Below are 22,956 nucleotides of genomic sequence, written 5' to 3'. Positions count from 1 at the left end.
CTCTGAGGTTTAAGTTAGATACCTGCTTTAGTTTTGATTGTATGTTTTAGTGACTATGATGTGTGTTTTTTTGTCTGTTTTCTTTTCTTTTATATAGTCTTTTGTATGTCTAAAGTATGAGCCAATGATTGTTCTTGTTCTGTACAGTGCATCCAGAAAGTATTCATAGTGCATCATAGTGCTTTTTCTACATTTTTTATGTTATAGTCTTATTCCAAAATTGATTAAATAATGTATTTCCTCAACATTCTACACACAACACCCCATAATGACAATGTGAAAAAATATTTTTGAAATTATTGCAAATTTATTAAAAATAAAAAAACCTAAAAATCACATGCAACATAAGTTTTCACAGCCTTTGCCGTGAAGATCTAAATTGAGCTCAGGTGCCTTCTGTTTCCACTGATCACTCTTGAGATGTTTCAGTAGCTTAATTGTAGTTCACCTGTGGTAAATTCAGTTGATTGGACAAGATTTGAAAAGGCATACACCTGTCTATATACGGTCCCAGGGTTGACAGTGCATGTCAAAGCACAAACCAAGCATGAAGACAAAGGAATTCTCTCTAGACCTACGAAACATGATTGTCTCGAGGTACAAGGCTGGGGAAGGTTACAGAAAAATTTCTGCTGCTCAGAAAGTTCCAATGAGCACAGTGGCCTCCATCATCCTTAAGAGGAAGATGTTTGGAACCACCAGGGCTCTTGCTAGAAATGGCATCATGCTGTGGGGATGGTTTTCAGCAGCAGGAACAGGAAGACTAGTCAGGATAGAGGGAAAGATGAATGCAGCAATGTACAGAGACATCCTAAATGAAAACCTGCTTCAGAGTGCTCTTGACCTCAGACTGGGGCAACGGTTCATCTTGCAGCAGGACAATGATCCAAAGCACACCGCCAAAATATCAATGGCGTGGCTTCACAACAACTCGGTGAATGTCCTTGAGTGGCCCAGCCAGAGTTCAGACCTAAATCCTATTCAGCATCTCTAAAGAGATCTGAAAATGGCTGTACACTGTCGCTTCCCATCCAACCTGATTGTTGAGCTTAAGAAGTACTGCAAAAAGGAAAGGGCAAAAATTCCCAAAGACAGGTGTGTCAAATTTGTGGCATCATATAAAAAAAAACTGGCAAAGGTGCATTAACAAAGTATTGAGCAAAGGCTGTGAATACTGATGTACATGTCATTTTTCAAGCTTTTTCTTTTTTATAAATTTGCAACAGTTTTAAAAAAATTTTTTCACATTGTCATTATGGGGTATTTTGTGTAGCATTTTGAAAAAATAAAGGAATTTAATCCATTTTGGAATAAGGCTGTAACAAACAAATGTGGAAAAGTGAAGTGCTATGAATACTTTCCGGATGCACTAAATATAATAATAATAATAATAATAATAATAATAATAATAATAATATATAATAATAATGCATTTCTATAATTTATATTATACAAATAAAACATATGCTGGATGAGTTGGCGGTTCATTCCGCTGTAGCAACCTCAAATGAATAAAGGGACTAAGCCGAAAAGAAAATGAATGAATGAAAAAAAAACTGAATGATGAGATTTAAAAGTAAATAATGTTTACACTGAACTAATTTAACTCATTCATTCAGTGTTTGCAGATGTCTGATACCTTTCAACATTTTAAAATATAGGCCTACAGGAAGTAATAAAAGTGACAACACCACAGTGAACTGATGACGCAAATGCAACTTGCCATAGCTAAATGTCCAAAAAACATTAACAAACTCCACTCACTCATCCACTCAAAGGCTTTAGTCACCTCTAGAAACTGAGAGGATGAGGTGGCACTTTCTGCATGACATCCCATGGCTATTGGAAACCATGACTTTGCCGGGCAGGAGCTGGAGACATTAATCTAGCATAATCAGGATTAATGCAGAACACAGCCCTCTTACTCGCACTGACAGATGGCTTCAATTACGTGAGCACTTTAATACATTTAAGTGAGCACAAGTCATAAACTCATCGATTAGATTAGCAAAACCCAAACCAAGTACAGATCTGTTCCAGGAATTACACACACAAAAAAAGAAGAAAAACAGCGAGATTTCCTTCATGAAAACTGTAAATCTAAAAATCTAAGACTTCGGGGTGTCAGCTTACACAAGCAGCATTTGCAACTGCAAAAAGATGCAAGAACGTAAACACAATTATCAGCGTTTAAATGGCCAGGGAGCATTTTGGAACAACTTTGGAGTAAGTAACCCGTCTCACGGGAGAACTACACCCAGGATCGTGAAATAAAGGACACTCTCAGCATATTGCATCTCAGGAAAGCAGGGGTCTGATATTTATGTGAGAGTACAGTAGGTCTGCCAGGGCTGCCGTTGTACTTTGGCCATTAGATAATTACAGGGGCTGCAGTTCTCTGAATGGATCTTTCAGTCGCTGTTATCTTTATATCCGTTTTGTTTATTCAGCCTGAATGTGTAATGCCTATGGGGGCAATCAAAGGAGCTGGGATCCAGAACAGTCTCATTGACTGAAGCCACAGACTCAGCGCACCATTTAGCAGTGACGTGAATAAGAATTATTTTGTCTGGAGAGTTTGGCTGAGTCATTTTTAATCTGCTGCTAAATCTGTCCTGCTATAACGCCTTCTTATTCTAAAATGTGCACACATTTACTCTCAATTTTGCTATTAAATTGACTACTTATATAAATTAAAACACTGTGTGTTGATTTATTATACAAAATCTAATTACTCAATTTGATCACAGAGATATACTTTACATGGATCATATACTGCATACATCATTACTGCTCTATTACAACTTAAACACATACATTTTTTAAATCTTGTAAATGACATGTGATGTGTTGACGAGTGTCTACCACTAGATGTCACTAAGATAGTGCTTGGAAAATTTAGGGCAAAAAATTGCATGTAGATGGACATGCAGTCCAGACAGACAAAAATCTCAAAGATTACTCATTGACGATTTAATGTTTCTTTAATTTACATTTAGCATATTTACTGGACAATCAAAGTGCAAGATTTACAGTGTATTCTTGTATTACATCACATATGTGAACCATGATTTGGTGGATGTTAATACTGGTCAGATGTTGGTATTAGGAACACTTGATAGACATGATGTCTTGTTTGTGAAATGTGTACAGACCTTCTGCTTATACATCAAAGAAAGTGTGAAATTTAAAGGCACAAAAAACAAACAAACCAATAAAAGGAAGCTTTTTAGATTACAGAAGATTTGTTTTTTTCCTGAGTAAGCTCCTAATTTGATTATTCATTCTTTCTTTTTTTTTTTTCCGGCTTAGTCCCTTTATTTATTCTATCCCTTACTCACACTCATACTACGGACAATTTAGCCTACCCAATTCACCTGTACCGCATGTCTTTGGACTGTGGGGGAAACCGGAGCACCCGGAGGAAACCCTCGGGAACATGTGGAGAACATGAAAACTCCACACAGAAACGCCAACTAACCCAGCTGAGGCTCGAACCAGTGACCTTCTTGCTGTGAGGCAACAGCACTACCTACCACGCCACTGCATTGCCCTAATTTGATTGCTGATTTATAGAAAGTAAGGTAGTTGTAATTTTGTAAGGTTATTCAGAACAAGATGTTATTTTGTGCTTTAACTGAAGCAGATTTAGTTTACTAACTTCATCTATGTTAAGCTTATCTGGCACAATCTACATTGTAATAAGCGCTATAGAAATAAAGATGAATTGAATTTATAAGAACTAATATATCGCAAGCTAATAATATGAATGCTAACAAGTCATAAACATGCGTTCCTTAATCTAAAGGGTTAATAACTAAATAAATAAAGTTAATAAAAAGATTCTCCTTCTATATCAACCACCAAAACAACAACAAACAAACAAACAGGGGGAGGGGAGGGTCAAAAATGTTGACTTGTTCACTCATTTAGTCCACAATACAGATACGTATGATTTTAGATCATCTAAAGTATGTATGATTGCTTTTGTTACTGTGAAGTGTGATGTTTCTGATGTAATTCTGATGTAATTAAACTGTGATTCAGTAATATCTTGCTGCATATGTCCACAGTTGGCGTTTGATGAATTGCATCTGGTGCAAAATACTATGGCCAGATTTCTAACGTGAAAATGAAGCATGGGTTTCACACTTCTTTGCTGGATGTCTTTGAAAATATGTATGACGTATATGGCCTTAGTCATACTTGCCCACTAATACACATCTGTGGCCTTTAGTTTACATATTCCCCCTTGATATCAGACTCATCTTGCAGTAAACTTTCTTTTAGGCTTCAAGAGCCTTGTCAATAACTCCAATTTTGTGAAGTTTCTAGTTTTTCTCTGTTTCTAGTTTGCTCTTTTGTTGCTCATTTTAAAATTTAAACTTTGTATTTTGCAGCTTTTATTGCTAATTAAACAGATGCTTTCCTTTTATTGTTGGGTTAATGTTTGTTGCATTGAATAGTATGCAATCGCATAATTAATAATTAACAGAAATGTCATATTGCACAACTCTGCATCAGGACGTTTTTGTTTTAAATGTGTTTCATAGTTTAATAATTACAAAATCACGTAATATTATATGAGCATCACTAATTAGCTGAAAGCGTGATGTGAGGACTGTACCTTGACCGCTTGATCCAAACTGAAGTTGCTGACTGTCATGGTTTGCAGCACTGTCGCTTTAAGGAGGGGGCGGGAAGCGCAGTAATGACGCAGGAATAATAATGAAAGGATGCTTGAAAATTCCTCCTAGACTGCAGCATGTGTGGTGACCAGCCGAGCCGCACACTTCACACATCCTAACAAGAGTAATTACACAGGCAAGCGGAGAGTTAGACAGAGACCCAGAGAAGACTCCAAACAGGGGAAGAGAAAGAGAGAGAGAGAAGGGCTCTGGACACACTTGCAGGAGAGAGACACACACGACACAACTCACTCATAAACTGAAAGAGTGGGATTGTACCACACTAAGTTCAATTAAGGATACGTCTTAATTTATATAGCAATCAACTTTGGAGAGAAGGCAAAAGAGAGAGAGGGAGAGAGAGAAACTTTCAACAGCTTTGACAGAAAAAGACAAACTGTCAGTTACTTCGTTCATTGGTGTTAAAGATGTCATGTTTCATGCCACTCTGTCTGTCCATTTGGGCAGTGCTCATGGTGCCTGGCAGGACAAGTGCACTGAATGACAACATCGAAGTGATGGTCATGTTGCCTCGCAACAACACATACCTGTTCTCGTACACGAGAGTTTTTCCGGCTATTGAGTACGCGAAAAAAGCCCTCAGAGAAGCAGACGCGTATGCGGGACTGAGATTCAATGTGCGCTTTGAGAACTCCGCGTGCGGGATGGACGCTCTCTACGCGCTCGTGGACCGGCAGAAAGACGAGCGTCCCGACCTGGTCCTCGGTCCGGTGTGCGAGTACGCGGCTTCGTCGGTCACGAGGGTGGCATCGCACTGGAACATCCCGGTGATCTCGGCAGGTGCTCTGGCCACCGGCTTCAACAGCAAAACCCCCGAGTACTCTCATCTGACACGAATCGCACCAACATACCTGAAGATGGCTGAGACCTTTCAGGCGATATTCGGACATTTCGGCTGGAGAACCGCGTATTTGATTTACGACGATGATAAAGATGAGAGAAACTGTTACTTTACGATGGAGGGAGTTTTTACGGTGCTCTCTGAGTACCACATCTCAACAGATTTTGCCGTGTTGAACTCCAACGAGGAGAGAGTAGACCCCGACGGGATCATCACCTCCGTCTACGGGAGCGAAGGTAAAGTCCGTCATTAGTTCCCGTGTCATGGCAAGCCGCATTAACATTTATTTCTTACGAACCTTTTTGTTCAGTTACTTTTTTGATAGATATTCGCATTTAACACTGGTAACCTTACTGTATGTAGACTATTAAATAGGTTACTTAGTTGTACATAATAATTATATTGCATGTTTTGTACAATAAATTATTTGGAGATGCAAGATCTGTTTGATATCAACCACTTCATACAATCAAACAGCTTCATACAGCGGTTGCTGGAACCTCTTAGTTTTAAAAGTGTTGACTATTCAGATTTGTTTCTATCCCATATAGTCTGAATATTAGTTCAAATAAATCAAATGAAATGGCTTGCCATAAAAAATAAAAAAAAAGTTTATTTTGGTATTTGTTAAAAAAACAATCTGGCAGATAATCTTCTTTCTAGTAGGTGTTTATCTTCACAAGTGGAATAGATGACACCTTGTGGAGCATTTTACATTTCATTTACCAGCCTAGACCCTAACTACTAAACTACACCAGTGGTAGTAATCCACATTGATAGGAATAAATCAATATCTCCTTTCCATTGCAAATGAATGATGTATTAGAAACATGGGAGTGGGTGTGGGTCCTGGGATCAAATCTGTCATAGAACCTCTAAGATATTCAAAGCAGAGTAGTATTTTTCCTTTTCTTTGACATTTTACATTCCTGGCTACTCGTCAAACACTATTAAGGGTAACTACCTGACCTGTAGAGAATATTAGCTTGAAAACCATTCTGAAAAATCAGTGTAGTCAGATATTTTTTTTACCAGGAGCTTGTTTTCTGCAGTATGCTGTGACTCAACTCGAGTATTTGCAGGTCAAGAGGGTGGATTTTGCAAAGTATTGCCCCGGGTCAACACATTTCCTAATGTTATTAGGCCACTTTTGTTATTAAACTGGAAATTATGTGTTTCTCTAAGTGTTTTTTTTTACATTACATGATAATTCATGAAAAGGAACTCCAACACATGTTAGGGAAGGTTAGATTTAGAAAATATAGAAAGATGTCAGAAGTGGCTATATAAGTGGTGTTTTAATCCCTCTGTGATCTCCTTGGGGTTCCCGTCAATACAGACAGGCAAGAGGTCAGTTGAAAAGAAAAAAAGCTTGTGGAAAAAATGATCAGAATTTTGACAGACGGTCAACACTGAGCAAGAGCTGTTGGAATTTTGGGGAGCAATTGTAGGCTTTAGCACTCCTCTAGACATCCTCCAGCACTTTTTAACAGCTTGTCTCATGGCGAGTAAAGTCATGCGCTGTCTGCCTGGCTGATTCTTAATAACCAGAGAGGATACACCCTCCCCGGAGCTCACTGCTACTATTGCTGTTGGACACATTGTGGCGCTAAAAGATATGCCTGCTGTCAAAACTATGAACTGTCTGCTGTTTTAGCCTGCTCTCAAACATCATATCCGTCTGCCCCAAATCTGTGGCATTTCACAGTAAGTCTGACTGTGCACCTCCTTACTGATCCTGTTTCATAAACAGTGCATTTCTCACATTCCTAGCAAGGATGTTGTCGATTTTAGAAAATATACAGATATGCCTCAATACAGGGGCCCTGCACAAGGCCTAGTCCCCTGTATCGCTTTTCTAAGACAGTCCCGTGCGCTGAAACGAACATCTTAGGTTTCTTAAGCTAAAGCATATTGCCTGAACGCTGGTCATTAAAGGAATGTTCCACCAATTCTCAAAATGTCAGTATGGAATGACTGAAACGGGGTAGGAGGTTAATGCTGTCTTGAGGCTGTTTTGACACCAACAATGTCAGGGTTACAGCTCTCGAGGCCTTTTTATATCATTCTTTCCCTTTTCAACTAGTTCACAGCAGCTAGAGGTCCTCAACATGTTGTGATCCCCAGCAGCAGCTGTAAAGGTACAAGTATGGAATGCCCTTCGTATGATGACACGCACTTCCTTTGATCTGTGCATGCAGAGGTGGGAAAGTGGAATCTCAGTGATGGGATGCATTTTTCAGGCCACCACCCAAACACTCAGGGCAAAATCTGACAGCTGTTTCAAGGCTTTTCTGAAATCTAACAATGAAGTTCACATTTATATTCACAGAATCCACCCAAAGGTGTGATTTCTCAGCATAATTCTGAGTATTTTAAAGGAAAAATCTGAAACAGATGAAAGTAATATGTGCGGATTTTGTATATCTTGCTGTGCTGCAAGTGTCATGCAAGCAACTTTTCACAACTGTTTAAATCCACCTATATTATTAGAATACTGTTTTGTTTGTTTGTTGGGCAAACTGGCAGGTGACAACAAAGGCGCATAATTCAATTATATTTATTGTTTGTTAAACTTCTATGTAGGGTCAGTTGCAAAGCTTGCTAAAATATATCCAAATCATCAGATTCTTTCTTGCTGTTTGTAATTTTTGTTGTGTATGTGCAAATTGTTAATAAAAGAAGAGGGCACAGCACATCTCTAAAGTCCCTGCCAAATCAGAAGTAAAACATTTTAGGAGTTACAGTAGATATTTATATGTATTGTTATTCATGAACATTGACAAAATTTAAATTGGAAATTTTGAATTTGACATAGCACCTTAAAGGTTCAAGACACCCTCAAGTACTTTTTTCTGAGATTTTAAGAGATTTGTGTGTGTTAAGCATCAGTTAAGACAACGTTAGCACCTGTCAGCTTCAATAGTGGGGAAAACTGGGTAATTTTAAGCTTTTGTCAGCTTATTTCATCTTCCAGCTTTAAAATAATTTTTGGGGCAGAACCAAAATTATTATTCATAGCTGACATTTCTGATTCTATGAGAAGACCCTATTTCTTAATTATTCATGACTGCACATGCTTTGTGAAGGCAAAGCAGACCTGCCAAGCTGTGAGACCCTATGATGATAACTGGGTAAGACTGCGTCCACGGACTCCGCATTCGGCACGCAGCATTTAGCCATTCATAAAGGATCATATGTGTTTGTTTTCATGATCCACAGGGTTTGTTGCATGTGTTTCCCTGCGATGCTGTCAGGGCCGATACAGCAAAGCTGTTTGTGTGCAGCAAGCATCTTTGTCAGGAGAGCTGTACGAGAATTGGAGAATGGCGAACTTTGTCTTTTATCAGTTAAGTTCGTTACCATTCATACACATCGCCTATATCTGTGCTGCTGTGTTCGCCTATGTTTAAAATCCTCCAGATTAATAACAGAGCTAATAGTTGAAATAGACAGGGCAAGAGACCTCCAAGAGTCTGCATTCAGACCCGGGGCTTGAGGAGGAGAGAAGTCCTCATTAATAGTGTTTATATAAACACAATTGTCTTTATAATAATAGAACAAACTTTGGTTGTGTGTATGATGAATTACGAATTCAGCAAATGTAGCAGGGCATTAAATTACTGTTTATTTCTTTGCATTTTAACTTTGTAAACTATAAAAACATGGGTCTTCTCACAGTTTGTGTCTTATTTTGTGAGCTAACTGACAACAGTTGTTCGCTCCCCTCTTTCTTCGCTTAATGAATCTTCAATTTAATGCCCAATTATGGGTCGATCACACCAAACGTGCTTTTAGCGTTGAGAGGCGTATCTTTTAAATGGTTTACTAATGTTCGTGAGCATTTTGTGCGCTGCTTATGCGTCCTGCATACCTCGCGTTTTAACAGCCTGCTGCGCCTTGTGTTTTTGTTGATGCGCACTGTGCGCTCTCAGTTTAAAAAAGTCAACTCTAATTAGAAAGATTACGTCAGTCACGTCTTTTTCATTCTCCAATCAAATGAAAGCAGAGGCGGGGTTTCCGCTGAGTTGACAGCAGTGTTTGTGTTGTCAAGACGACTACAGAGAATTCTCTATCTTAGTCTAAGACAGAGAAGAGACTAGTGGTTACTGTTTTGAGTTATCCGGAGCTGTATGACTTTACAAATTTGGAATATCACATTATTATTAAATATTACAATTATATCAATATCAACGGCAACACTCGCACACAGTAGCACAGCTGATTCAGTCATTTCCTAGTGACATAAAAAACCACTGCACTTCTTTTTTTCTAGTCAACATAAAAGCCATTGCGTTGTGCCTCGTGTTTTTTGGATCGTAAAAGCGTGTTCGGTGTGATCAGCCCCTTAATAGTTTTTAATTGTTTTAAAAGAGGATTGAGCGTAACCTTTGAAAGTTTAACAAACAATTTTATCTTTCATTATTATATCTATGTTGTACTTTTCTATCACAAGAAACATTTCAGTTATGTAGCTGATTGCGACAAAACACTTCTTCTAAAAAAAATAAAAAATACAAAAACCACTGTGGCACTATGGATTTGTTGCTTATTCCTGTTGCACTGACCTAATATCAAATCATGACCCCAAAACCGAGGTATGCACCGAATCATGACTGTACTGTTACACCCCTACTAAACAGATGGAAAAAGCAATCACTACTTCCATAACATCACTTGAAACAGGACTATTGCCGCCCATGTTGAAAAACTTGTGTCCAAACACTGTACAGTTTCAAATGTCAGAATCAATAGTATTCTAGCAATCAATGGCATTATATTTAGTTCCACTGTATTGCTTGCATTTAGCATTGTGACCAAAATAGATGTGACATCAGAAATATAATGTTTAAGGAGCGTGTGATTGCTACTAAAGTAGCCATTTTCCAAAATAAAATTGAGAAAACTTTTTTTTTCTGCTAATAGAAAATAAACATATAAATCAAAATTTTAAAACCTTTTTACAAAGTTGTAACCAGCTTGCTGTAGCTCTATAGTCATAAAAGTTAGTGTTTATATTAACATAAATTATAGACATAGCCACTGTATAAATTAGCATACACTTGAATGCTAAATGGTGCAGCCTGTTCCATGAGGTAGATTGCTGTCATCGAAATTAGTATTCTAGACATGGTAGACACATCATTGCTTTGTTTTGAGAGGATCATGAAAAGTAGAATAGCTGTATGTACTGTATTAGTGAGTATTTATACAGTACAGATGCCAAAAATGCTGACCATCTTTATAAGTATTTTTAATACACACTGCCTTTCACTTTAGATGCATTATTTATTTTCGAGTAATCATTTTAACTTCAAAATGCATGCTGCAACAGTGTTTGTTGGCTGAAATGGTCAGTGACACAATCATGTAAGCAAGTTGATTTATGTGGCTGCTTATAATATCAGCATTCATCGTTATCTACTCTCTCACACAGTTTATCATAATAAGATTCCAGCACAGATTGCCAAATAGGTTTTGTTTGCCTGCAGTCATGTTTAGAGGACGTCATTGGGACATTTTCCAGCGCCCGTGACGGCTGATTTGATTCAGTGGTCATTGCAGTGCCCTTGTTTTTGTTGTTGTCAGTGTTAGTCAGGCCAGTTTTGAACCTGTTGCATAAAGCTGTGGCCTGCTGGTTGGCATGGCTGAGGCAATCATAATAAAGTACAGATAAGTTAAATGGCGCAGCACAGTCTGATAATCGCTGATTTAAAAGACTGTGGACTGTTCTTGAAAGACTGTAGACTAAATATGCTTTGTGTTCGAAATCAGGTACTAAAATCAAATTTTAAATGTTAGAGATAATAAGGTTGGGCAAGTTTAAATTGTCCATGTTAAAAAAGACTTAGGCCACAGCTTAAAGGGCCTATATTTATGAATGTTTATTTTATGATAAAGTCAGATTTTAGGTACTAATTTAAACTATAATCTCACAAAGCTGGATCTCCGCTCACTGGCCACTTTATTGGGTACACCTGTAAAACTTCTTGTTAACGCAAATTTCTAATCAGCCAATCACATGGTAGCAACTCAATGCATTTAGGCATGTGGACATGGTCAAGACGATCGGCTGAAGTTCAAACCGAGCATCAGAATGGGGAAGAAAGGGGATTTAAGTAACTTTGAACATGGCATGTTTGTTGGTGCCAGGCGGGCTAGTCTGAGTATTTCAGAAACTGTTGACCTACTGGGATTTTCACGCACAACCTTCTCTAGGGTTTACAGAGAACGGTCCGAAAAAGAGAAATTAAAACCCATAAGCGGCAGCTCTGTGGACGCAAATGCCTTGTTGATACCAGAGGTCAGAGGAGAATGGCCAGACTGGTTTGAGCTAATAGGAAGGCAAAAGTAACTCAAATTACCACTCGTTACAACTAAGATATGCAGAAGAGCATCTCTAAATGCACAACATGTCCAACCCTTGTGGCGGATGGCCTACAGCAGTAGAAGACTACACCAGGTGCCACTCCTGTGAGCTAAGAACAGGAAGCTGGGGCTACAATTTGCACAGGCTCACAAAAATTGGACAATTGAAGATTGGAAAAACGTTGCTTGGTTTGATGAGTCTTGATTTCTGCTGTAACATTCAGATGGTACGGTCAGAATTTGGTGGGGGATATTTTCTTGGCACACTTTGGGCTTATTAATACCAAATGAGCATCGTGTCAATGCACCGCCTACCTGAATATTGTTCCTGATCATGTCCATCCATTTATGACCACAGTGTAGCCATCTTCTTATCACTACTTCCAGCAGGATTATGCGCCATGTCATAAAGCGCGAATCATCTCAGACTGGTTTCTTAAACATGACAATGAGTTTACTGTAATCAAATGGCCTTCATAGTCACCAGATCTCAATCAAATAGAGCACCTTTGGTGTATGGTGGAATGATAGATTTGCATTTTGGGTGTTCAGCCGGCAAATCTGCAGCAAATGTGTGATGCTATCATGTCAATATAGAGTGAAATCTCTGAGAAATATTACCAGTACTTTGTTGAATCTATGCCATGAAGGATTAAGGCAGTTCTGAAGGCAAAAGGGGTCCAACCTTGTACTAGTAAAGTGTACCTAATAAAGTGGCCTGTGAGAGTATGAAGTCTATAGAATCAATTGCATTATTCAAATCAATGTAAGAGTTTAATTACATTTTCAATTTACATTTAATTATTTTTAATGACAGGCATCCATACCACTATGATCAGATGCTTTCCATCTTCTGCTGTTTCCTCACAGTAGGGGAACATTTTTAAAAAATGTATTTTTAAACACTGCTTCTGTTCTGAATTAAAAGAACTAATTAAAGAAAACAGTGATTTTCCCAGTAGAGGCTGTTTGTTTACATCAGTGTTCCAGCCCTGTGTGAGAGTCAATTTTGCATAATTCATAACATAAATACCAAGTTATTATTATCTGCATCTAAAATATAGCTTCTGCCCTTGATGCGCACTCTTCTTTGTATGTACTGTAGATTTAATCCCAGATGACACATCCCTCGTTTGTTTAACTTATATAATCTTTTTAAACATCTTATGTCCAAGCTAAACATAAACATCGACGTCTCCTCACCAAGTCAGGATGTTAGCCGTTAACACTCCTTATTCAGGATGGCGTATGGTGTCGCAATGTTTTGACAGTGAATGACGTGAGCACCGAAGCACAAACTGGCAATGCTGTGGCCCTCGGGGAGCGAATTTACCAAGCCAGAGATATGTCATTATACTACTGCTTATTTTGCATTCTGTGCCATGCTGCCAGAGTTGGACAGAGAAGCGAGACAGTAAACCCTTATGCTCGGTAGTGATATAGCATGAGTTTGCACAGCGATATTATTTCCATGTGCACGTTCACACTGTGCTTCCATACAGACCCCCAGGTGCATTAAATGCAGCGCAACCAACGGTAAGTGTGCCATGTGTTGCCCCTTTGCATTCCTCAGCTCATTTGTAACTAGTGTCAGTGGGAAAATCCAGATTTTTGAAATATTGCTGGCTGGAGTTGTACCCCATGGAATCGCTGGAGAGCCAACACAGGGACTGTAGTGTGCTGCGCGCTCTGTAATTAAAGGGTGCTATAGTGCAGGAGTACTGAGGTGAAGTTTGTCCCACTCAGCTGAGGATATTTCAAGCGGCGCATTACACTGACTGAGCTGTGGGGAAAGTTCCAATCCTCTGAATCTTCCTATTTATGGGACACTTTGCGACTTTTTAAAAAAAAAACTCTGTTTGCTTGCTTGTTTGTTTATTTATTTTTGACCCCTTGCTCCATGGGAAAATATTTTGTGCCTCAGACGGTGTTTCTGTAGACCGGGTCAGAAAGAAGTGATCCTATGGTGCTTATGGGCCAGTGCTTACATGATTGAATCAATGCCACATGTTCTTGTAGAGCTGGCCCATAGTGTAAAGGTCAAGACGGATCTTAAATGAACAGCCCTGAGCTCGTTCTCAGAATCAAGACGGTAATACCTTAATGTGCATGTCGGATTTGTGGCCTACAAGAACAGAGTCCTTTATTTTTTCTGCTATAAAATAAATTGGCATATGTATGAAAATGAATAATTCTGGTTGTGGTGCACTTGCTATTGGCTACATGCACATCTAGCGTTATTCAGCCAATGATAGACTCAAGGCTCCTTTTGCAGCATTGATGTTGTAATGCAATTAAAATACATTCAGTTAAATAGACTTAAGCATTCATTAAGTTGTTCATGCGTAAAATGGGATGAAAAAGAATGTGTAACCGCTAGCGCTGTCAGGATCAGCAGGCAATCGCAGAAACTCCATTGAAAATACTGTGGTAAAATAAATATTTTAAACACATGGCGGGGCAGAAATGGAATTTAATGCAGTGCTTCATGTCTGGTCTGAGGCCCCGTTTACACTAATACATTTTAGTTTAAAAATGCATAAGTTTTGCTACGGTTACGCCATCCGTCCACACTACGCCGGAGTTTTCAAGCGTCGAAAACGTTTAAAAAACGCTAGAGGGGCCATTTTCATTTTAAAACTCTGCTGCTCCATCTTAGTGTGGATGGGGAAAAATGCTGACATCTAAAAACGAAGGCGAGCTGCAGACATTCGCCTATCTGATTGGGGCTTTTTCGTCAATATTAAGTATCCTACACACATCTTCAAAGAGAACAGTGTAATTAACCTCATTCACATCACCCTGGCTACGTTGTTTCACTTTCTAAACAATATGAAAATATGTATAAGGAACTGCCTATTTTCATTTTGATATTAGCAACTTAACAGACAGCAGAAATGTTGAGGCGTCGTGTAGCTGCATATTTATATGAGGGTCATCTACACTGTATGCGTATAACAAAACGGAGCCTATAACATTACAGCTTCCTTTTATTCTCATTGAAAATACGAAACATACCCTCTCTTTTGATGAATATCAGTTTTAATAATCAATATTGGCCATTATAAAAGTATAACGTACTGTAAGTTTATACATTATAGAAAATAAAGGCAAGCAATCAGTCAATATACAGAATGTACGTCGCTATTTTAATTATTAACTTATCTTTGCGCCCAGCTAAAACATGTTACTTGAGAACAAGTAAGATTCAAAAGACTAAAGTCAGAGAATATGTCATTAGATAGAGAAAACAAGATGAATTAAATGTCACGTTCAACAAATATAGTGAGATTAGATCTGGCGGTAGATCCTTGATGAACAGTCCGACGAGCACAGCTCTCAACTGGGTAGATGACTGCCTGAGATGACTGCCTGGAGCTCAGACATCCACATATGCTGCAGCGCATGCCAGTGTCTCTGTGTGTGTGTGGTCATGTATAAGCATTTTCAGTGGTGTGGTGTAGATGGAGAGCTGTTCAGAAACGCTGGGTGAAACGCTAGTGTGGACACGGATCGTTTTCATACTAAAACTTCATTTTAAAACTAAAATGTACTAGTGTAAACGGGGCCTGAAACCCGCTTCCTATCGGATATCTATCAGGCAGTGAAGATCATTGATTTTTAAAGAAATCACACCATAAACATGGCAATTTTATAATGGAAAGACAGTTTACTGGAAGCGCTGAGGCTGAAAGCGCTAAAATTAAGTGAGATTTATAAACTAATTTCAAGAGGATCACATGCTTATGTTTGTTCTCAGCTGTTCCAGCATCAGCCTATGATTGACTATCCAATCAGATGATTCCTAACTCATTAAAAATAACCTGAGTTTTTCTTATCTCAATCTTTTTCGCCTTGAAGGACCCCCCCCTACCCACCCCTTTTTCCCCTCCTTTTCAGATGGGCGACACAGCGGCCCAGTGATAAGCACTGTTGCCTCACAGCAAGAACGTCTCAGATTAAAGTCCTTACTAAACCAGATGACATTTCTATGCAGAGTTTTGCTAATTCTCCCCGTGCTCGCGTGGGTTTTCCCCGGGTTCTCCGGTTTTCTCCCACACTCCAAATAACACGCACCCTAAGTAAATTGAACACACAAAATTGATACCATAGTCAACCTCTTAGCGAGAACACCTCTCCTCAGTCATCCAGATCCATCACTTAGCTAGAAATAAGCCGGGGGGAGTTTATCAAGATCTAATTGACCTCAAACTCTCCTCTCGCCCTGCAAACGGGAGGGAGCCCAGGGCTCGAGGATCTCATAAGCTCAGGGCTCTCTCCTGGGATAGCATGCCAAACAAGCTTTATTGTCAATCATCAATTAAGTGTGAACTCTTGAGAAGTCCATGTGCATATACCCCATTATCATACAGACAACCGAAAAGTAATGGATCTAGGTTTCTCAAGCCTTCAGTACTTAAGAAGTATCTGGAAGTCGCTGAGACTCTAGTTTCAGTATGTTGATGTACTTCAAACCAAAATGGAGTATTGAGCAAGGGGAGGGCTTTCTTTTTGAGCATCATGGAAGGGCGTGTTTAAGATTATTGTGATTGAAGCCGTAAAACTGATGTCAACAAAGAACTGGCACTCCAAATGTAGAAGCAAATGTTCAGACTTCAAATTCCAAAACAAACATTTTTTTCCCAGTAGATTGTTTACCTAAAGAATAACAATGTGCACTAAATAAACAATGTTAACAAAATAAACAATGTAAATTTTGATTTCACATACACTGTAAAAATACTGGGATACACACAATTCCTACATGTTGTCCCAAAATAAATCAAATAAAGTAACTTAATTGTTTTTATAAATTTAGGTAGATTTAACATTAACCAATTATGTTGTCCCCCCCAAAAAACTCAAAAATTATATTGATTCAGCTAATTTTATCTAAGTAGTTTGACCAAGCAGCAAAAATCATTTTTTGAGTTTACACTTAAAATTTTATCAGCTTTGATGTTCATTATGAATGATGCTGTATGAAATTAATTTCTGACTTTTTTTATTCATATACTTCTCTTAAAGTAAAAAAACAGGAAAGCATACATTACATTCAGTCTAGTTTTATGTCTTTCTCAGGATTATTCTTTTTAAATTACACTTGACTACTTGTACAGAGAGTAAAATCTAAAATTATTTGTCCTATGCTTGTATTAAGTGTTTTGATCAAGATATTCTTAAAAGTACAATTAATTAGGGTTTGCAGCCGTACACTTTTGCTTGAGTAGCCTATTAAATGCTTTATTTACATAGTTTTACACATTGTCTAATAAATGTACATGGTCATGTTTATTTAGTGACAAGTCAGCTTTGGGTGGAATAGCTTAAGTAAATAAAATGTGTAGAACTGTACCGACAGAAATTCAATGTGTAAGAGTATTTATTCTGGAATATTTTTTTACAAGTGTTATTAAACTGAAATCAAAAATGTTGAAATATGTTATTTATATACTTTTTTAAATGTATAAAAATGATATACATTTTACATGTATTTTTAAAAGTTGATTTGTTAGATATGTCCAATCATATATCATATACATATATAAGTGTAATGCGACATTTTCCAAAAAAAATGTCTCAACTGCATGGAATGAAACTTGGGATAGTCAGGACTGCAAAAGATTTTATCATTTGAATCTTTCATCACTAGGGAAATGAAGGACACATAGAGGCTGCATTTGAAACACTTTGACTCAGCAAAAGGAACCAGCTTAAAGAGTCATTTGTATTAGAACTAAACTGAACTGTATAATTTTGATTCAGCAAAAAAAACTGACTTGAATCTTTCTCTCTAGAATCGTAATTCACTAGTTGTGCTCTATGCAATTGATTGTTTTTGATTTTTCTTTTAAATTCAGTTTTTAATTACAACATTCTGTCCATAATCATTAACCATCAGGAAAATCACTCAGTTTAACCTTTTTTTTACTTGCTTCCCCAACGAAGACATAATTGCTTTTTTGACATTTTGAATGTGAACCAGAAGGCAATTTGATCTTAAAGTAACTGTTTTAAATGACAAGTAACATGCTGTTCCTTATTGTTTTGCAGTGGTCATCATGTGCTCAAAGGCGGACATAGTACGAGACCTTATGCTGGCAGCACATCGGCGAAAATTAACCAGCGACAGCCACATCTTCTTCAACATTGAGCTCTTCAACTCCTCGTCCTATGGTAAAGCCCCACTGCTGTACACACCGTAAAGTGCACTGATTACAGAGCTTATCTCTATTCCCAAGATGAGCCATAGTGAGACGAGATTGTCCAATGACCCTGTAGCACAACGAAGCTATCTGAAGTGAACTGAGAGAGGCCCAGCTCTCCTGCTTGATAGAGATTACATTCAAGAGACATTTGGCTCAACACAATAGTGCCTGGATATTGTCCGGCGCACAAGTCCAGGATGTTCCACTGATGTTCCTGTGCATATCTAAAAGGCCCATTGTCACAGAAGTAATCAAGTAGAGATTTCAGCCATGGTCTTTCAGGGTTTATCAGCAGATACAGGCAAACATGCTTACCATGAGATACTTTTCTCATTATGTGAACATGATTTGTTTATACATACATTTCTTTTTATTTCTTTTTCTTTTTTACAGGGGATGGATCCTGGAGGAGAAGAGACAAATATGACGATGAAGCCAGGGCTGCCTACAGCTTTCTCAACACTGTAACGCTGCTCAGGTCCACTAAGCCAGAGTTTGAGGACTTCTCCATAGAAATGAAAAAGTCACTACAGCAGTCCAACATCCCTATTTGTGAAGATTGCAGTGCTGTACGTGAGTCTTTGAAAGAAATTTACTGAATATACTGAAAATACATATTATTTAATCAAACTAGAACAGTCATATACTGTCAAATTTAAAAGGGAAATGAAAATCAGGCTCATTGGATTTCAGATTATTTCTGTCTGGTATTTTATAAGTGATATTTGAAAATATATTGATACTATATTAATATATGGCATATACATAAAAATAATTAGTTATGAAAAATGCTATTTTAACACATCTAACGGATTTCCTATAACATTAAAGGGGAAGTATGTTAGTTTGACACCCAGTGGTTTAACTAGGTAATGCATTCCTGGATCAAAACAAATGCAAGCACAGGTGACCAGATTGAAGACAAACAGGAGTGAATCTGACTATCGAGCCTAAAGGCTGATTCAAGGTTGATGTAAGTCATTTCTTAATAAAAGCAACAGCACACGATAGATGACATTTATTGCCATACTACTGAAAGCAGCAGCAGATACTTCACCTCAGATCTTGAAAATAAAATAAACCATTTGAAATTGAACTTTAGAACTGTTACTCAAAACCAACACATATGATGGATTCAGCATCTACAATTAATAATGTTAAAGAGGTTTATTATGTATTACTTAGATTATAAACCTTACCAGTTTGTGAGTGAGTGCACTATTATGTGCTTCTGAATGGCTGTATTTAAATTTCATCGTGTTTTGTCTGGTGCAAAAAAACAAAAACAAATTGTATATCACTGCAAATCTAATCAAGTAGTGTGTTGTTAGGACACAAGGTTAGCCTACAATGTAACTTGCTCCCCAAATGGTTACATTAGTAATATTTATATAATTTGCTAATTAATAACCTCATGTGAAACTCAATCTGCGTCTCATTTCGGAGTCTGCTTCTGTCCACCAGAGGTCACATTTCGGTCACGGACGCATGCTTTGAGAGCCTTCATGACTGAATGAATGAAATACGCACCCGGGGAGCTAAAATATAATTGGCTAAAGTGGCATTGAACAGGTTAAAAGAACCAAAACAAAGAAAGCATTCCGACACGTAAAGTAAATTTTAAAGCAGAATATCTGACTTTAGCATTGTTTTTCAGATGAACAAGAATGTTCACTTGGCATGTTTCTTAAATACCTGCAAACGTATGGTATTTTTATGCTTTAGAGGTGAAAAACTTACACACAACACCTTTGAATTGATTTAGTTTATACAATGCTGGGGCATAATTAACCCTGTATAAGATTTAGTGTCATGTTTAAGTCAGAATTATTAGTCCTCCTGAATTATTCGCCCCCGTTTATTTTTTCCCCCAACTTCTGTTTAACAAAGAGAAGATTTTTTTCAACACATTTCTAAACAAAATAGTTTTCATAACTCATTTCTAATAACTGATATATTTTATCTTTGTCATGATGACAGGAAATAATATTTGACTAGATATTTTTCAAGACACTTCTATACAGCTTAAAGTGACATATAAAGGCTTAACTAGGTTAATTAGGTTAACTAGGCAGGTTAGGATAATTAGGCAAGTTATTGATTATTGATGGTTTGTTCTGTAGACTATCAAAAGATATGTAGCTTAAAGGGGCTAATAGTTTTGACCTTAAAATGTTTTTTTTTTTATTAAAAACTGCTTTTATTCTAGCCAAAATAAAACAATCAAGACTTTCTCCTGAAGAAAAAATATTCAGACATACTTTGAAAATTTGCTTGCTCTGTTAAACATTATTTGGGAAATATTTAAAAAAAGAATCAAAAGGGGGCTAATAATTCTGACTTCAACTGTATTGCATGATACACAATAAAAATGAGTGCAGTATCATACAAGTGCTGCTTTGGGGTAATTTCTCAGCTAAACAATATATGTTTGATTATCAAATCAAATTAATTAAACAACACCATAAAATCGGTTAGATTTTAAAAAATACAAATAGTTTTTGATAAATGTTTGTTTATGTAATGCAAAAGATATAAATCTTAAAGCTTATTAATGTGACAATGTTGCAAAACCTTCATGTATACTTTCATACATACCTTTTTTATTGTTCCGTTACCAATATACATCTAAATCAGACAATCAATCAATCAAATGCCTTCTTACAGTCACCTACGTTTTGTGGCCTGCAATAGCCAGAGAGCAACTAATTCCTTTATTCAGCCAGTTTAACATCAGAATACAGCACACTCACGCTATAAGTGCTTTTGAATGGGGTTCCTTGGCTTTCCATACAGGCCCCATATTTTGGTCTGGCTCTTTGTCCCCATCATTTCAGCTTCTTTTGAGAAGCCGTCAGAGCTTTTCTAAAGAAGACAGCAGGAACTGTCTTTCTGAAACAAACAATTGTGCACGAATCGAAGTGCCAAGGTTAATAACCTCAGTGGGGGCCCTGCCACTTTTGACTGGCTGAATTGCTGTATCAACAGGGGCCACAAAAGACTGGAGCTGGACCTTTGTGGGGGTCCACCACCAAGTTGAATGAAACATATTCAGACAAAGGCCATTCTCGTTCCAAATATGAATGTCAAGACTTCAGTGTGCTGAGCACAATTATTTCATTGTACGAGTACACTTCACAAGAAGCCATACCTGATAGAAGCACGGGCTAATGTGATGTTTCTCAAACTTGGCCTTCTCCTTGTAGCTGCCGCATGTATCTGACAGCCGTGTTCATGCTGAATTAATGAGCTGGATGAAGAATGCTCACTTTATTCATTAAGGAAGGTGATACATTTTTGGAATTGGCTTGGAGTGAGTGGTGTTCTTATGAGCATCCACACAGACTTTTAGCAATTCATACTTGCTGCCAGGAAATGCAGCCATACTCATTTGCAAAAGAACCCCCCATTTGCAGAACGTAAATCTGCTGGATAAACGACAGTTTCCACTGTTAACATTCTAGAGGTCGACTGTAGAATCCATCTGCAAAGTAAGACCTTTGAAAGATTGGTGAAATATAGATATTGAAAAACTGCTGTTTTAGATCCAAAGGCTGTGTCAACTGTATGATCTTTGCGACTCTAAAATGAGCAAGTCTGTGAAAAATGCTAAGTATTTTTATGCACCGATGACCAGTAGGTGGGTGTGTTGGATTACCACAGTCATTAAAGAACATCTTTTCTGTATTACACTATAAAGTCTTTTATGTTGTCATGTTCGATTGGATTTCTCCAAAAGTTTCCAGTTAGAAAATCCTTTGAAATTATCCTAAAAGTAGACTGCATTCTTCAGCTTCAATAACCATTTACCAGCTGAGAAAAGATAGGTTAACCGAATTATACTTAGTAATAGATGTCATCTTGGCACCTTCTGTTAATTATTTTCCTCTTCGCTGTGCATCAGGTTATCAAATTCATGCATGACAAACCTTCTGAGGCTCAATTAATCTCCAAAAGTTTTAATCACAGATTTAACATTTCTAAAAGTCCAGTCTCCTTGGGACTGTATAATCCAATCATAACTTCTTAAATCAGGTGATTGCTGTTCAAGTGGAGGGTCAAGTTTCAGCTAATGATATTTTAATGCTTGCTGATGTACATTTCTGCCTGTATTTGAGTGGAACTGCTTCAAAGTTCTAAAAGTCTAAGATGAAGAGTCAGTGAAGCAACTGGGAACATACATTATAGATGTTCAAACTCAATGCACTAGACTGCATATGAAATTATGGCCACCCATGATTGCCTCTTTCCTTTTCTTCTTGACAACTCTTATCTAGAACATGATAGGCAGTCAACCGTGTTGCTGACCATTAAGGGCCCCTAAAACCATCTCACAGGATCTGAACACACTGTGGCCGATTGGCTACACTGAGACAAACAAAGGAAGTCTCAGACCTATTACAGACAGTTTGTTCTGCTTCAGTCAACTCCATTGATCAACAATGGATGGTTTCGCTGTTTTTCCAGAACAGACACTTCACACACAAGTTTGACTCAACCTGCAAATACAACCACTGAAATGCCAAAACGTTATTACATTTCTCTACATAATTATAGAGAAATATATAATTCTATATTATTATCTGTATGATTCATTGTAAGTAACTAATTAAGAATGCAAAATGAAGGACTAGACATAAAACCATTAAAATCTATAAATGATGAATTTCAGACTTTAAGAAATGTAAATTTTATCTTATTTGCCTTTTAAATTTATATATTTATCTGAAGTTCTTTTATTCGATTCATCAATTAATTTCTGTTGTAATGTTTGTATGCTGTTTATGTATTTCTTTATCCAGTTAGAGATGTATGTATTTTGAATAAT

At 37.6% G+C, this 22,956-nt stretch overlaps 2 protein-coding genes across 34 annotated transcripts in view; one reads left to right on the top strand and one right to left on the bottom strand.

Moving 5' to 3' along the window:
* arid3c (AT rich interactive domain 3C (BRIGHT-like)) overlaps positions 1-22,956 on the bottom strand; it is a 219,997-nt gene that overhangs the window by 114,008 nt on the left and 83,033 nt on the right. For 15 of the 30 annotated variants that reach the window (XM_073950907.1, XM_073950914.1, XM_073950908.1 and 12 more), the window contains one exon: positions 4,628-4,803. The exons of the other annotated variants lie outside the window; for them this stretch is intronic. In XM_073950907.1, the coding sequence (XP_073807008.1) occupies positions 4,628-4,666 (39 nt within the window). In that variant the 5' untranslated portion in view covers positions 4,667-4,803. The remainder of the gene's footprint in view (positions 1-4,627; positions 4,804-22,956) is intronic. 30 annotated transcript variants of the gene reach the window in all.
* Positions 4,770-22,956, top strand: part of npr3 (natriuretic peptide receptor 3) — a 36,732-nt gene continuing 18,545 nt past the window's right edge. For 3 of the 4 annotated variants that reach the window (XR_012406064.1, XM_005165356.6, XM_073950902.1), the window contains exons 1-3: positions 4,770-5,786; positions 17,974-18,096; positions 18,522-18,697. Coding sequence is in view for 3 of the 4 variants with exons in the window: in XM_005165356.6 (XP_005165413.1) it covers positions 5,117-5,786; positions 17,974-18,096; positions 18,522-18,697 (969 nt within the window). In the remaining variant the exon portion in view is untranslated. 4 annotated transcript variants of the gene reach the window in all.

This window comes from Danio rerio, chromosome 5, assembly GCF_049306965.1.
Source record: "Danio rerio strain Tuebingen ecotype United States chromosome 5, GRCz12tu, whole genome shotgun sequence".
NCBI lineage: Eukaryota > Metazoa > Chordata > Actinopteri > Cypriniformes > Danionidae > Danio > Danio rerio.
The sequence above is the reverse complement of the archived record's forward strand: the minus strand, read 5'-3'. Positions and strand labels throughout refer to the sequence as shown.